Source organism: Copadichromis virginalis, linkage group LG6 (assembly GCF_057382275.1).
Source record: "Copadichromis virginalis isolate Kocher_CV1m ecotype Utaka linkage group LG6, C_Virginalis_male_GT1.1, whole genome shotgun sequence".
In the NCBI taxonomy this organism is placed as follows: domain Eukaryota; kingdom Metazoa; phylum Chordata; class Actinopteri; order Cichliformes; family Cichlidae; genus Copadichromis; species Copadichromis virginalis.
Window position 1 is genome coordinate 2,001,772 of NC_140623.1, and position 13,345 is coordinate 2,015,116.

Genomic DNA, 13,345 nt, shown 5'->3' on the forward strand with positions numbered 1-13,345 from the left:
GGCCAACTTCACTCACATCTTCCCTGCTAAGGCGGCGGCTCTGATCGCCAGGAATGCCCAGTACAACGGAGTGAGCCACCTGCTCCACGCCAGCTGCAGAGATGCCAGGTATGACTAGTCAGCATGTTTCCTCTGCTTTACTTCCCACTTTTATCAGCTCCACTGTTCAGTACCATCTTCTTTCCCCCCATACTTCTTGTTTCATTGTTCTTCACTTTTGACCTTTGACCATTTAAAATAAATAAATAAAAATTTCTCTCCCGGGTTTTAAACACAGCATGCTGATGTATGGTAAATGGCCTGCATTTGTATAGCGCTTTTCTAGTCCATAGGACCCCAAAGCGCTTTACACTACATTCAGTCATTCACCCATTGGCGATAGCAAGCTTCATTGACAGAGGCGAGGCTGCCAGACACAGGCGCCACCGGGCCCTCTGACCACCACCAGTAGGCAAACATGGGGTTAGTATCTTGCCCAAGGATATTTGGCATGCAGCCAGGGATCGAACCACCGACCTTCTGATTAGTGGCTGACCTGCTCTGCCACCTGAGCTACAGCCACCCCTGTGTATGACATGCGAGCGAAGAAGGATCGCTATGACGTCATTGATCTGGATCCCTACGGTAGCCCGGCCTCTTTCCTGGATGCTGCCGTTCAGTCTGTCAGTGAAGGAGGTGGGTAGTTCACCGTAGCAGCTCCTCTAGGTTTCATCACTGTCAGGGATGTGGAAAGTTTCAGATCACTGTTGTAACTGCAAGTATTCAACTAGTGCAGAGGCTGCTGACACATGCATGTATGCAGTCTTTTAAAAAGCCAACAGCATGGTGCATGTGTGTGATAGACTAAATGTTAACTGGCTGAAAGTTTCAATTAAATGTGATTTTTATAGCAACAAATCACAACAACAGCCACCTCTAGCTTAATGGCCTGTTGTATGTAGCCCAATAATGGAGGTAGAAGCTGACACCACACGGAGCTGTTTTCAACACTGCGTTGCATCTGAAGTGAATTCAGATTACTTTTCAAAATTCACCATAAAATCAGTTTGGCAGCTGATCAGAAGTGGGCGAGAGATTGTTAGTGAAATAATTCTTGTTTGGTTTGATCCACTTTAAGTGTCAAAATCACTTTGTTTGTCACAAAGCAGAGAATAGTGTGTGTGTGTGTGTGTGTGTGTGTGTGTGTGTCTCTTTTTGTGTATATGTATGATGTCTAATCTACACGGTTAAGCTGCCACTGCAGGTTTATAAATTTCAGTCTTTTAGATTTCTCGTCTTCTCTCCCCCCCCTCTCAGGTCTTTTATGTATAACCTGTACAGACATGGCGGTGATGGCAGGAAACAGTGGAGAAACTTGCTACAGCAAATACGGTTCAGTCTCCATCAAAGCCAAATATTGTCATGAAATGGTGAGTATACAGAGTATACACACAAACAAACACACTCTCCACACTCTGGCTCACTCTCAGAAATGTGAAAATGACACATTGCAGTACATGCACAGTCATGTTTGCATTAGTGTGTAAGCATGCAGAATGTATCTGAGTGAGACGGTGACGCTGTAAGTAATCGTACGTTCAATTTAGCCAAGTGAGTTTTCGTGACGTCAAAAACAAATGATATTTTATTCTTGTTGCGATTGTCTGAGGTTATAATCCTTCAGTGTGCACACTTTGGGAAAAGAAATAGCAGAGCAATGATTGGCTACCTCTCCAGAAGTTCCTCTTCTTGTGGATCATCTCCAGCTCCTCCATTTTGGACCGCAGATGGTGACTCTACTTTCTGTTCAACCTGAAGGCATCAAGCCTGCACTTGCTTCAGGTACAGTATAAGTTGGACCTCCGGCTAGTAACGGATCACCGGGACAGCCGTCACCAGCTGCAGTCCAAGATGCTGGAGTCAGTTTCGGGATGAGAGACTCAGAATTGACTGTTTTATTACATGTAATTAGAAAACTCCCTGAAAAGCCTTCAGTTGATCCAAAATGATGCAGCGAGAGTACTGACAGGGACTAGAAAGGAAGAGCATATTTCTCCTATTTTGGCTTCTCTTCACTGGCTCCCTGTTAAATCCAGGACATAAAAGATCTTTAATAATCATCCCCCATCTTATCTTAAAAACCTCAGAGTACTGTATCACCCCAGTAGATAACTTCACTCTCAGACTGCAGGCTTACTTGTGGCTCCCTTTCCTGTTGAGATTTGGGAGACAAACACTCTCTACCTTTAAGATTAGGCTTAAAACTTTCCTTTTTGATAAGGGATAAAGTTAGGGTTGGATCAGGTGACCCCGAATCCTCCCTTATATATGCAGCAATAGGCCTTGGCTGCTCGGTGCTTCCCCTGATCCACTGGGTGTTTCTTCTAAACTCATTATGTGTTTAATTATTAGTAATTGATTAATCTTTGGATCACGTTCACAGTATGCCTTTGTCTCGTCTCCCTCCCCTCATCCCAACGGGTCACAGCAGATGGCCCCGCCCCTCCCTGAGCCTGGTTCTGCTGGAGGTTTCTTCCTGTTAAAAGGGAGTTTTTCTTTCCCACCATCACTAAGTGCTTTCTCATGTTTTGTCAGATTTGTGAGTTTTCTCTGTATTATTGCAGGGTCTTTACCTTTATAATATAAGGACACTGTTGTTGTGATTTGGCACTATATAAATAAAAATGAATTGGATTGAAATTAAATATTAGTAAAATAACAAAATATATGCAAAAAATACAGAAAAAAGTAAAAGACATAAAATATCTCTATATACCACACAATTCTACATGTTTGAAAAGCAGAAGGATAAATTTTACACTTATTTGATGAGTGAAAGTCACGACTGTTACCTGCCTGTAGGGAAACATGAGACAGGAAGACTGTAGGTGGCTTTTTAAAATAAGGGTGAAGGGCTTATCGAGTCATCTAAGTCAAACATGCAGCTGTCTCAGTGGGATCCAGATGGATAACAATAAATTACACAGTATACTTGGGCAACCATCCAAAGAGTCATCGTGTAGACAACGCCGTTCGTGTTGAATATTTTCTTTGGCAGAAATACAAGAAAAGAGCAACTGGTGAATGTGTTTGCACCACAGCCAGAACATGTGTGGTGTTCTCATAAAGGTCTTTTCTTCTTTTTCCCACCTTCTCATGTGCTATCATGATCTGATTTCATGCTGCATATAGCACAAGTAGTTTTCCACACAGTAGTGGAATTCACACCTTCTCTAGCTGTGAGTGGCAGTAATGGAACATAAATGCAAGGATCATTAAAAAAACCTCATAAATTCTATTTGATTTGATGAAAAAGAAACCCCTCTGCAGCCGAATAAAACTTCTTATCCAACATAATTTCCTCACATCCCTGTAAACAGATCCGAGATGTTTTCCAGATTTTCACAGCAAGAGAAAAAAAGTGCTGAATACGTGCCTCTCTCCATCTTTGAACTCCAGGCTCTGCGTATCATCCTGCACAGTTTGGACCAGAGGGCAGGAGTGTACCAGCGATACATCCAGCCCCTGCTGTCCGTCAGCGTCGACTTTTACATTCGAGTCTTCATCCGCGTCTTCACAGGACAGGCTACAGTCAAAAACTCAGCCAGGTGCTCGCTCACACACACGCACGCACTGTCTGCTAACAAAGGCTGATCTATCCTGTGTGATGAAAGATGAATGATCCTGAAACTGGGTCATTGCAGGAACAAATGCACAAAGTAACAGCAGCAGGGGGATTTGTGAGGGTAAAAGTAAAGTGCTAATAGAATAATAGAAATCTGGGTACGTGACACTAAAAGATGATATTATGACTGATGTGCTCAGTATTGAAACACAATATGACACTGCAGTTGAGTCCCGTCTCTCTTTGTTGCAGTAAGCAGGCGCTGGTGTACAACTGTGTCGGCTGTGGGGCTTTCCACTTGCAGAGAATGGGCAGGAGAACAAGCAACGGAAAACAGTGAACACTAAACACTCTGCTGCTTCTTCTAATGAGGTTCTGTGTGTGATGGTTCAGTCGAGGTGTGCTCATCAGCGAACTGGCGGCTTGAAATAAAGTCCTCAGTTTATGGTGTTTCTGTAAAATAACATTCTTTTTGGATGTAAAAATCTTAGGTTGAACTCAATCAAAAGGTTGAGTTCAAGGAGCCATGGATGGATACGTTAGGCTAAATGCTTTACTATTAAATGTGAGGTTTGCTGTTCAGAGTATGGAACGCCAGGACTGCCATAATGAATTAATTAAATACACCATTAAATAATTAATTAAATGTGGCAATAATTAATTAAAATTGGAATTAATTAATTAAATAAATAGTACTGACCTTACTTTAAGTTTGATTCCATAAAAAGTGACAAAAACATTAGCGTCCATTAGCATTGTGCGTGGGAAGAAAACATCTTTTTACAGCGAAAAAAACCCCTAAACTTCCAAGCAAGCTCCGAGTGCGCTACCACGTAATGGGAAATTCACAGAGAAACTGCCGTATCCTTCCACTGACCGCTGCGGCACACCTGCACCAAGGTAAACCTCCGCCTACCCAACTCCTGCTTTACAGATGAAAATAGAGCAAAAGGATATATGGAACGCCAGGACTGCCATAACGAATTAATTAAATACACCATTAAATAATTAATTAAATGTGGCAATAATTAATTAAAATGTGAAATACATAAATAATTAATTAAATATATAATTAAATAATTAATTAAATGTGGCAACAATTAATTAAAATGTGAAATACATAAATAATTAATAAAATGTGTCAATAATTAATTACATGTGTCATACCTATTTATTTAATTAATTAATTCCAATTTTAATTAATTATTGACACATTTAATTAATTATTTAATGGTGTATTTAATTAATTCATTATGGCAGTCCTGGCGTTCCATAAAAGGACCGCTAGTCTTTGACTTTATTTATTTTCTGCTGTGCTTTACTTGCATCTATTTGAAAGACTGAGTGTAAACACAAAAAAATATATATTTTATGTGCTGGAGTGTGCAGAAAATAGGTTTAAATATTAAACAAATTTCTTCCAGTCAGAGAATGTTGCATATAATTACATTTTTGCTTGATGCATAAAGTTAAAAGATTAAAATTAATAAAACTATAAAAGTTTTAAAAAGAGACTTTTCCATTTGATTACATTTTGTATGATGGATTATGCAGAAAAAGTAGAATTGGGCTGAAAGATCTATCGCTTTATCACCTATTCAGGTTGTAAATCGTGTTTTTAAAAAGTAACTAAGTAACTAAGTAATTAATTACTTTTGAAAATAAGTAATCAGTAAAGTAACGGGATTACTTTTTGGGGGAAGTAATCAGTAATTAGTTACTGATGACTTTTTTCAAGTAACTTGACCAACACTGGACATGACATTAAAATGTTAGCTTTAGATTTCCAAATTGCCTTAGTGGATTAACCACCACTAGAGGGAGACAGAAGACTGCATTTCATTTAGTAGTCTTTGAAATTTTCTCAAAATTTCACTGAATTATTTTCATGTAATTTTTTTCACATAGCAATTAACAAATGAAATGAAATATTTAAGTCAATGATCCATGACACTGTGTCCATGATGATGTGTTAATTGGTTTTTCCAGTACATATACTCCTGTAACATGTTGAAAAACTTGATCTTGATGAGATGGCACATTTTAAGCCTGAATTCTTTTTCTTTTTCTTTTGTAAAGAACCACATATAACACAAGGTTCATTCAAAGCTCATCTGAATGTTGGTGTTTGTATACAGTGGGGCAAAAAAGTATTTAGTCAGCCACCGATTGTGCAAGTTCCTCCACTTAAAATGATGACAGAGGTCAGTAATTTGCACCAGAGGTACACTTCAACTGTGAGAGACAGAATGTGAAAAAAAAAATCCATGAATTCACATGGTAGGATTTGTAAAGAATTTATACGTAAATCAGGGTGGAAAATAAGTATTTGGTCACCTCAAACAAGGAAGATCTCTGGCTCTCACAGACCTGTAATGTCTTCTGTAAGAAGGTTTTCTGTCCCCCACTCGTTACCTGTATGAATGGCACCTGTTTGAACTCATCATCTGTATAAAAGACAGCTGTCCACAGCCTCAAACAGTCAGACTCCAAACGCCGCCATGGTCAAGACCAAAGAGCTTTCGAAGGACACCAGGAAAAGTATTGTAGACCTGCACCAGACTGGGAAGAGTGAATCTACAATAGGCAAGCAGCTTGGTGTGAAAAAAATCAACTGTGGGAGCAATCATCAGAAAATGGAAGACATATAAGACCACTGATAATCTCCCTCGATCTGGGGCTCCACGCAAGATCTCATCCCGTGGGGTCAAAATGATCATGAGAACGGTGAGCAAAGATCCCAGAACCACACGGGGGGACCTGGTGAATGACCTGCAGAGAGCTGGGACCAAAGTAACAAAGGTCACCATCAGTAACACACTACAACGGCAGGGAATCAAATCCCGCAGTGCCAGACGTGTTCCGCTGCTGAAGCCAGTGCATGTCCAGGCCCGTCTGAAGTTTGCCAGAGAGCACATGGATGATACAGCAGAGGATTGGGAGAATGTCATGTGGTCAGATGAAACCAAAGTAGAACTTTTTGGTATAAACTCAACTCGTCGTGTTTGGAGGAAGAAGAATACTGAGTTGCATCCCAAGAACACCATACCTACTGTGAAGCGTGGGGGTGGAAACATCATGCTATGGGGCTGTTTTTCTGCCAAGGGGACAGGACGACTGATCCGTGTTAAGGACAGAATGAATGGGGCCATGTATCGTGAGATTTTGAGCCAAAACCTCCTTCCATCAGTGAGAACTTTGAAGATGAGACGAGGCTGGGTCTTCCAACATGACAATGATCCAAAACACAGCGCCCGGGCAACAAAGGAGTGGCTCCGTAAGAAGCATTTGAAAGTCCTGGAGAGGCCTAGCCAGTCTCCAGACCTCAACCCCATAGAAAATCTGTGGCGGGAGTTGAAAGTCCGTGTTGCTCGGTGACAGCCCCAAAACATCACTGCTCTCGAGAAGATCTGCATGGAGGAATGGGCCAAAATACCAGCTACTGGGTGTGCAAACCTGGGGCCCGTTCTTCGTACCTCGCTAAGTAGGTTAGCCGGATTAGATTGTTGACGATTTCGCGTGATCCTGGATCAGTCGGTTCCCCGAAGCTCATCCGGGACTTGCTGTCATAGCAACAGAGCCGTAAGCGTAAACCTGCTCGGGAGCAGGTTTACTTTATGTAAACAGGATTAGATCGCGGCCACGCAGGTATGTCCGCTTCATTTATACGAAAGCAACAGCGATATTTTTCCACTGTTTCACCATAAATAAATATTATCAATGTAACTAAAGATAATGCAGCACTTGATCCTTTTATTGATGTCACACAGATACATACAGGTCATTTCCTAAAAAAGGGAAATGTACTATTAATATTCTATTACATGTATGTGATTATTACAGATGTAATTCATATTTCAGAGTAGTAATTGTAAATTACTTCGTGTAATCAAGATGAGAGACCACGGCTATAAAAGCGAAGGTGGATTTGGGAAGCCTGTTGCAGCCATGTCCTGTCCGTATACGCGACCAACCCATTGCGGAAGGTGCAAGATTGATAAGGAGAGTCCTCAGAATTCAGCGTATATTGCGGGACAGACAGGATCCTTTAGCTCAGCGCGACAGTGTGCTCATAGAGAGATATCGATTTTCCCGTGAGGGTATTATTCACTTAACCAACTTGTTGACGAGGGGGTGCAGGACCACCACCTGTCTTTTTTTTTGCTCTGCCCTTTTCTTGGTTGCTGTTATGAACAAACTAACAGAGTATTACAGGCCAGTATTACCTTGCCAAGAGACGCAAAGCAATCTAAGAGATAAATATTACCATTCTGTAGAATACTCCTGTATTCCACTTTTACTTGTTCCCATGTTCTTGTGGGTCCTGTTGTGGCTCTAATGTGAAAGGGGATATAATATAACATATTATAATATAATATAATGCCATATGATATTGGACAATATAGTGTCATATGATAGATCTACCCTACCGCCTACTGGTGTTGGCCAGAGGGGCCGATGGCGCGATATGGCAGCCTGGCTACAACCGTAGCTGCCTCCACCAGTGTGTGAATGTGGGAGTGAATGAATAGTGGTATCGTAAAGCGCTTTGGGTGCCTTGGAAAGCGCTATATAAACCCAATCTATTATTATTATTAAATTACCTACGAGTTTGATTTGTCAGCAACTTTCTGCCAGCCCTCTCTCCTTGCTTTTGCAGCCTTTGCAGTGTTCTCTTGCGTTTTAATTAAACTCTGAAACTCCTGTAATCCCTCACTCATGAGTTCTTGCTCTGCTGCCGGAAAATACCGAGCACGCCCCTTCGACATTTTCGCCGACCAATCAGCGGGTTGCCGATCAATGTTTCTACTATCGATGCGTAGCCCCTTTTACGACACCCAGTGATGTCACATTCCTGCGTCCAGCTGTAGTAATCGTCAACAGCAGGTGTGTTCGGGGAACCGGATTAGCGAGCTCACGGTTAGCGCGATGATTTGATCTTGGATGTGTCATTTGATCTTGGATGTAGTAAGCGACGTACGAAGAACGGGCCCCTGGTAAAGACCTATAGTAAACGTTTGACCTCTGTTATTGCCAACAAAGGTTATGTTACAAAATATTGAGTTGTATTTTTGTTATTGACCAAATACTTATTTTCCACCCTGATTTACGAATAAATTCTTTACAAATCCTACCATGTGGATTCATGGATTTTTTTTTTTTTTTTTTTTTTTTTTTTTTTTTTTCACATTCTGTCTCCCACAGTTGAAGTGTACCTCTGGTGCAAATTACTGACCTCTGTGCAAGTTCCCCCACCTAAAATGATGACAATCGGTGGCTGACTAAATACTTTTTTGCCCCACTGTACATCTCAACAGATGAGCTGTTACTTAGAGAGTTCAGGGTCTTATGGTGGAAAAGTTTGTAATTATGCGAGCTGCTCTGGATAAATCCTCTGCTCCATCTGAGTCTCAGTCCACAGAACCTCACAGTATTCCCAGCAAACAGATGACTTCACCTTATAGAAACCTTTTAGAACTATTAATTTATCTTAACTGTTTTTTTTTTTTTTCAGTAGGTAAGTTTCTACCACAAACTTTGTCTTTATTAGCTTTATGACGTAGTCCCAAGGGAACAACAGAATTTCAACCACTTAAGCTGTAAATAATTTATTTCCTCTAAATAAATAAAATAAAGTGATGATAATAACGCTAATAACAGCAGCCATGTGTAGTCCTCTGGAACACAACTCTGTTTGCATTATTGGTTGTAGCTTAGGTGGTAGAGCAAGAGCAGGGCCCTGTTTCAGGAAGCCGGTTTAGAAAACTCAGAGTGAAAAACGATACTCAGGGTTGAGTAACCCCGAACTGTCCAACTCGGAATATTCGGTTTCAGAAAGGCTGATAACAATTAGTTCAATCAACGCGGAGTTGCTTTAACCCCAAGTTAAGCGCGCGCACGAGGATACATAAAGCCCTGATTAGTGGAGCACAGATTAAGCGAGTCACCATGGAGACGGAGGGAAAGAAGGCGCGGTCAATGTATTTTACAGCGCTTGAGGCCGAAATTCTGATGGCAGTATATGCCGATAACATGCAAATTTTGCAGAAAAAAAGTAACACAGCCACAGCTGCAAAATAAAGGGAGCATGCATGGCAAAACATAGCCGACAGAGTCAATGCCTGAGTGTTAATTTAAACATTGATCTAGGGATTTCCACCCATTTAACACGTTATTTTATTATATTTTATTTGTTATTTTATACATTTTATTTTGTGACGTGATGTGAGCGCAGGTGCAACCCAACAGGCCCCAAACGTTCCTGGCAGCAAGTAAAAATGAAATATAAAAATATAGTCCAAACAGGTAAGGTGTAATTGTATTATGAGCCATAGTGCTTGGTCTGTTTGTCCCATGTAAATCAATTGCAGTTAGAGGCTACATTAATTTTCTTTCTGTAAGCACTTATTGAAATTATCTGAGCACATTACAAGTACATATTTGCTTACTCTGTATGCTCAAATGTGGCCCGTTATAGCCAACAGAAAAAAAGCGGAGGCCCGAAAAACAGGTGGGGGTCCTCCACCACCACCACTCACAGAGGCTGAGCAGTTGGCCCTCAGCCAAAACAGTGGGCGCCCTGTGGCCGAAGGCATCTCTGCGGGGACATCCTCTGAGTCAATAACCCCGCAAGACACAAGTGCCTACATAGGGGGTAAATTCAAAATAATACATGATGTGCATACATCCTTTCTTCACAGTCACCTTTGCAGTGCGACTCATTCATTTGATAAACTCTTTACCATAATGGATTATTTTGTAGTGAAGTTATTTTCCTACTGATTTTGCCTTCCCTCAGGCTTGGTTGTCTTTGAGAGCATAATGACAATGAAGTGTAAGGTGATTGGTATGTTTGTTAATTGCCATTTGGTCCCTTGTAAGTTATAAGTGACCTGTATAAACCTCATATTCTATCAGTTGATGGTGATGGTGTACTGCATCTGGTGCAGCCTCCTGTTGAGCCAGACCAACATGCAGTTGTGAGTAATACTCCACAGATTATATGAGTGTACAGTAGAACAGCAATGTTGTTTATTTCTTTACTACAGGAAAATAATGAAGAAACATTGACAGCTGTTACAGAGGAGGAAGCAACAGAGACACTTTATGAGGTGTACATCTTTTAATACTTTGTGTACAGGAAATACAGGCGACCAATAAAGCCAGTTGAACAAAAAATCTGTTTATTCTTCTTTCAACATGTTGAGGTGATGGGTCAAAAGAAATGATTGTGACATATGGTGTCTCTGACTGCTCTTCCATCTTGTATGTCCGTGGGAGGGTCAGGATGTTCATGGTTTGGATCACTGCTGATGTTTGGTTCAGAAGGACAGTGTTCTCCTCTAATTGTGGCAATGTTGTGAAGAATCACACATGCCACAATAATGTCACATGCCCTTTCTGGGGTGACCCTGAGTCTTTGCAGGCACTGGAACCGGGCCTTAAGCATTCCGATAGTCATTTCAATTCTGGCTCTTGTCCTGCAATTAGCCAGATTATATCGCTGCTGTGGGCCCGGTTCAGGGTCAGGGTAAGGGGTAAGCAAATAGGGTAAACATGGATACCCCCTATCACCAAGCAAGTAGCCAGTGAACTCTCCTAAGACAGAAGGATACACTTCAGTTCAAATGTCCCTGAAGCAATTGGTCTTTATATATTTTAAAGTATTCTCAACTCACCATGTCCAAATTTTGTGCTCAGTGTACATTCACGGAATATTTGTGAGTCATGGACAGAGCCTGGCCACTTGGCTTCCACATTTGTGATAATGTTGGCAGCATCATATATGATCTTCACAGTGCAGAGAACACAAATTAGCATCCATTACTATGATAAAATAATTTGTTAGTTTGACATGCTACAGGGAACTATGTACCTGTACATTAATGCTGTGGAAAGACTTCCTGTTCACATAGTCTCCTTCATTTACTAAAGGAGCAATGACTGGAATGTGAGTGCCATCTATACACGCCTGGGAATCCTGAAAATAAATGTAAAATTTAAGTAGTAGTCCAAGTATCACCACATCATAAATTAAGTTTTGGTCATCCTGATACCTGCAATTTTGTGGCATCCCTCTTTGATAAATCTTGTGGGTCTGTGACCGGGGAACACCACAAACGAGTACAGGAGACGTTTCAGTGCAACTGTAACATTCCTGACTGCCCGACAGACGGTAGCCTTGGAAACGTGCTCAGCGTCACCAATATTATACAGAAAGCTCCCGTTTGCAAGAAACCGAAGTGCAATACAAATAATATGTACAGAACTGAGAGCATGTCCGCGATGTGTCACATGCGTAATATATGGCCTGAGGATGTTATTCAAATAACTTATAGATTGTGCTGAGAAACGGTAACGTTCGCACAGAAAATCATCAGGAAATGATAAAATGTCCAAACGCGCTCTAATCACTCTCTCCCGGCGGAGAGCTCTGCGGAGAATTTGGGCTTCACGATCTACTGGCTCTTCAAGGAAGGGACACGCCATGTCTGACACTTCCTACTGTCAGGTTTCCGACAAAGGGGCGGAGACAGTCAGGGTTAGTTGTAGTAAACCTGCTAGGGGGCAGGTTAGCTTCACGGCGTGTGTCGTCATAGTGACTCACTCAGGCTTCAGCTGAACTCGCTTTGTGAAACCGAAAACCCAGAGTTTTCGTTAACTCAGGGTATACTTACTCAGTTTTTCCACTAAACCGGCTTCCTGAAACAGGGCCCAGGTCATCTAACCGGAACGTTAGTGTTTTGATCCCAGTCTGCATGCCAAATATTCCTGGCCAAGATACTAACCCCATGTTGCTCGTATGCTTTAGACAAAAGGCGCATAGAAACAGCATATAAAAAAGTGCTTGGGTGAATGAGGTTGTGTAGTGCTCAGACTAGAAAAACGTCTGACAAACCTAATTTCTTTTTGCCAGTAAGAACTGAAGCGCTAATGTCAGGTGCACCTACACTCTAGCGCCTCATGAGGGCAGCATTTCGTCTTTGCGAACGTATTCGTGACGTCATCCCGTGTAACTTCCTGTAATCTCGGGTCCGTTCCTCAAATCGTCCGCTGTTGTGGTTCAGAAGGCCAAGTACCGACGTGTCGGTCATTTCAAAAACCTTAAAGGTAGAGAAACAATTTCCAAGTTGTTTTATGACAGTGAATTGTTGACTTGGCGTCATGCTCGGTTAATATAAGATGGGATATAGATACAGCAATTTAGCTAAAAGGAAATGTGCAAAAGTCCTTGACAATGTGCGCTACAAATCGGCTGCTATTCAGTGCTAGCTTAGTTTAAGAAACAGGTGAGCTTAGCAAGAATCGCTTACGTTCCGTTTGGAAGGCAAACCTAAACTCTGCTAGTATTTATTGTGTATTAAATGATGGGAAGTTGGTTGTCAATTTGTCATGACGTGTGTGTTTTAGTAGTCACTGTCACTATCGCGTTCTGCCGAAGTACTTTTATTTCCAAATGTTGGTATTGTTATGTAATCTAGAAAGGATATGTTGCATTGTACATTACATCTAATATTAGAAAGTAACAATACAGGATTAATAAACGTTTGCATGCATATTGTTTCATATGGCATAACTTACCTGTGCCCCCCCATAAAAAAAATAAAAATGAACTTTAATCTGTTAATGTTATCCACGTTGTGTTCTCTTTCAACTATTACACCTTAATGCATAAACTTTGATGTCTGGTTTCAGATTTAGGACGTGATGGCTGCAACACTGCGTGTACTTTACTCTGCA

General features: G+C 41.3%; 1 protein-coding gene and 1 long non-coding RNA gene across 2 annotated transcripts in view; both read left to right on the forward strand.

The window, feature by feature from the left end:
* The first annotated feature begins 1,352 nt into the window (after window positions 1–1,352).
* Window positions 1,353–3,917, forward strand: LOC146706899 (uncharacterized). Its single transcript, XR_014921037.1, has 3 exons — window positions 1,353–1,409; window positions 3,439–3,587; window positions 3,857–3,917. It is a non-coding gene; the product is annotated as an uncharacterized LOC146706899 (long non-coding RNA).
* Window positions 3,918–12,624: 8,707 nt separating this feature from the next.
* LOC146706900 (NADH dehydrogenase [ubiquinone] iron-sulfur protein 8, mitochondrial-like) overlaps window positions 12,625–13,345 on the forward strand; it is a 20,173-nt gene continuing 19,452 nt past the window's right edge. The window contains exons 1-2 of the mRNA XM_085458189.1: window positions 12,625–12,715; window positions 13,301–13,345. The exon at window positions 13,301–13,345 is cut by the window's right edge and continues 10 nt beyond it. Of these exons, the coding sequence (XP_085314315.1) occupies window positions 13,313–13,345 (33 nt within the window). The 5' untranslated portion in view covers window positions 12,625–12,715; window positions 13,301–13,312. The remainder of the gene's footprint in view (window positions 12,716–13,300) is intronic.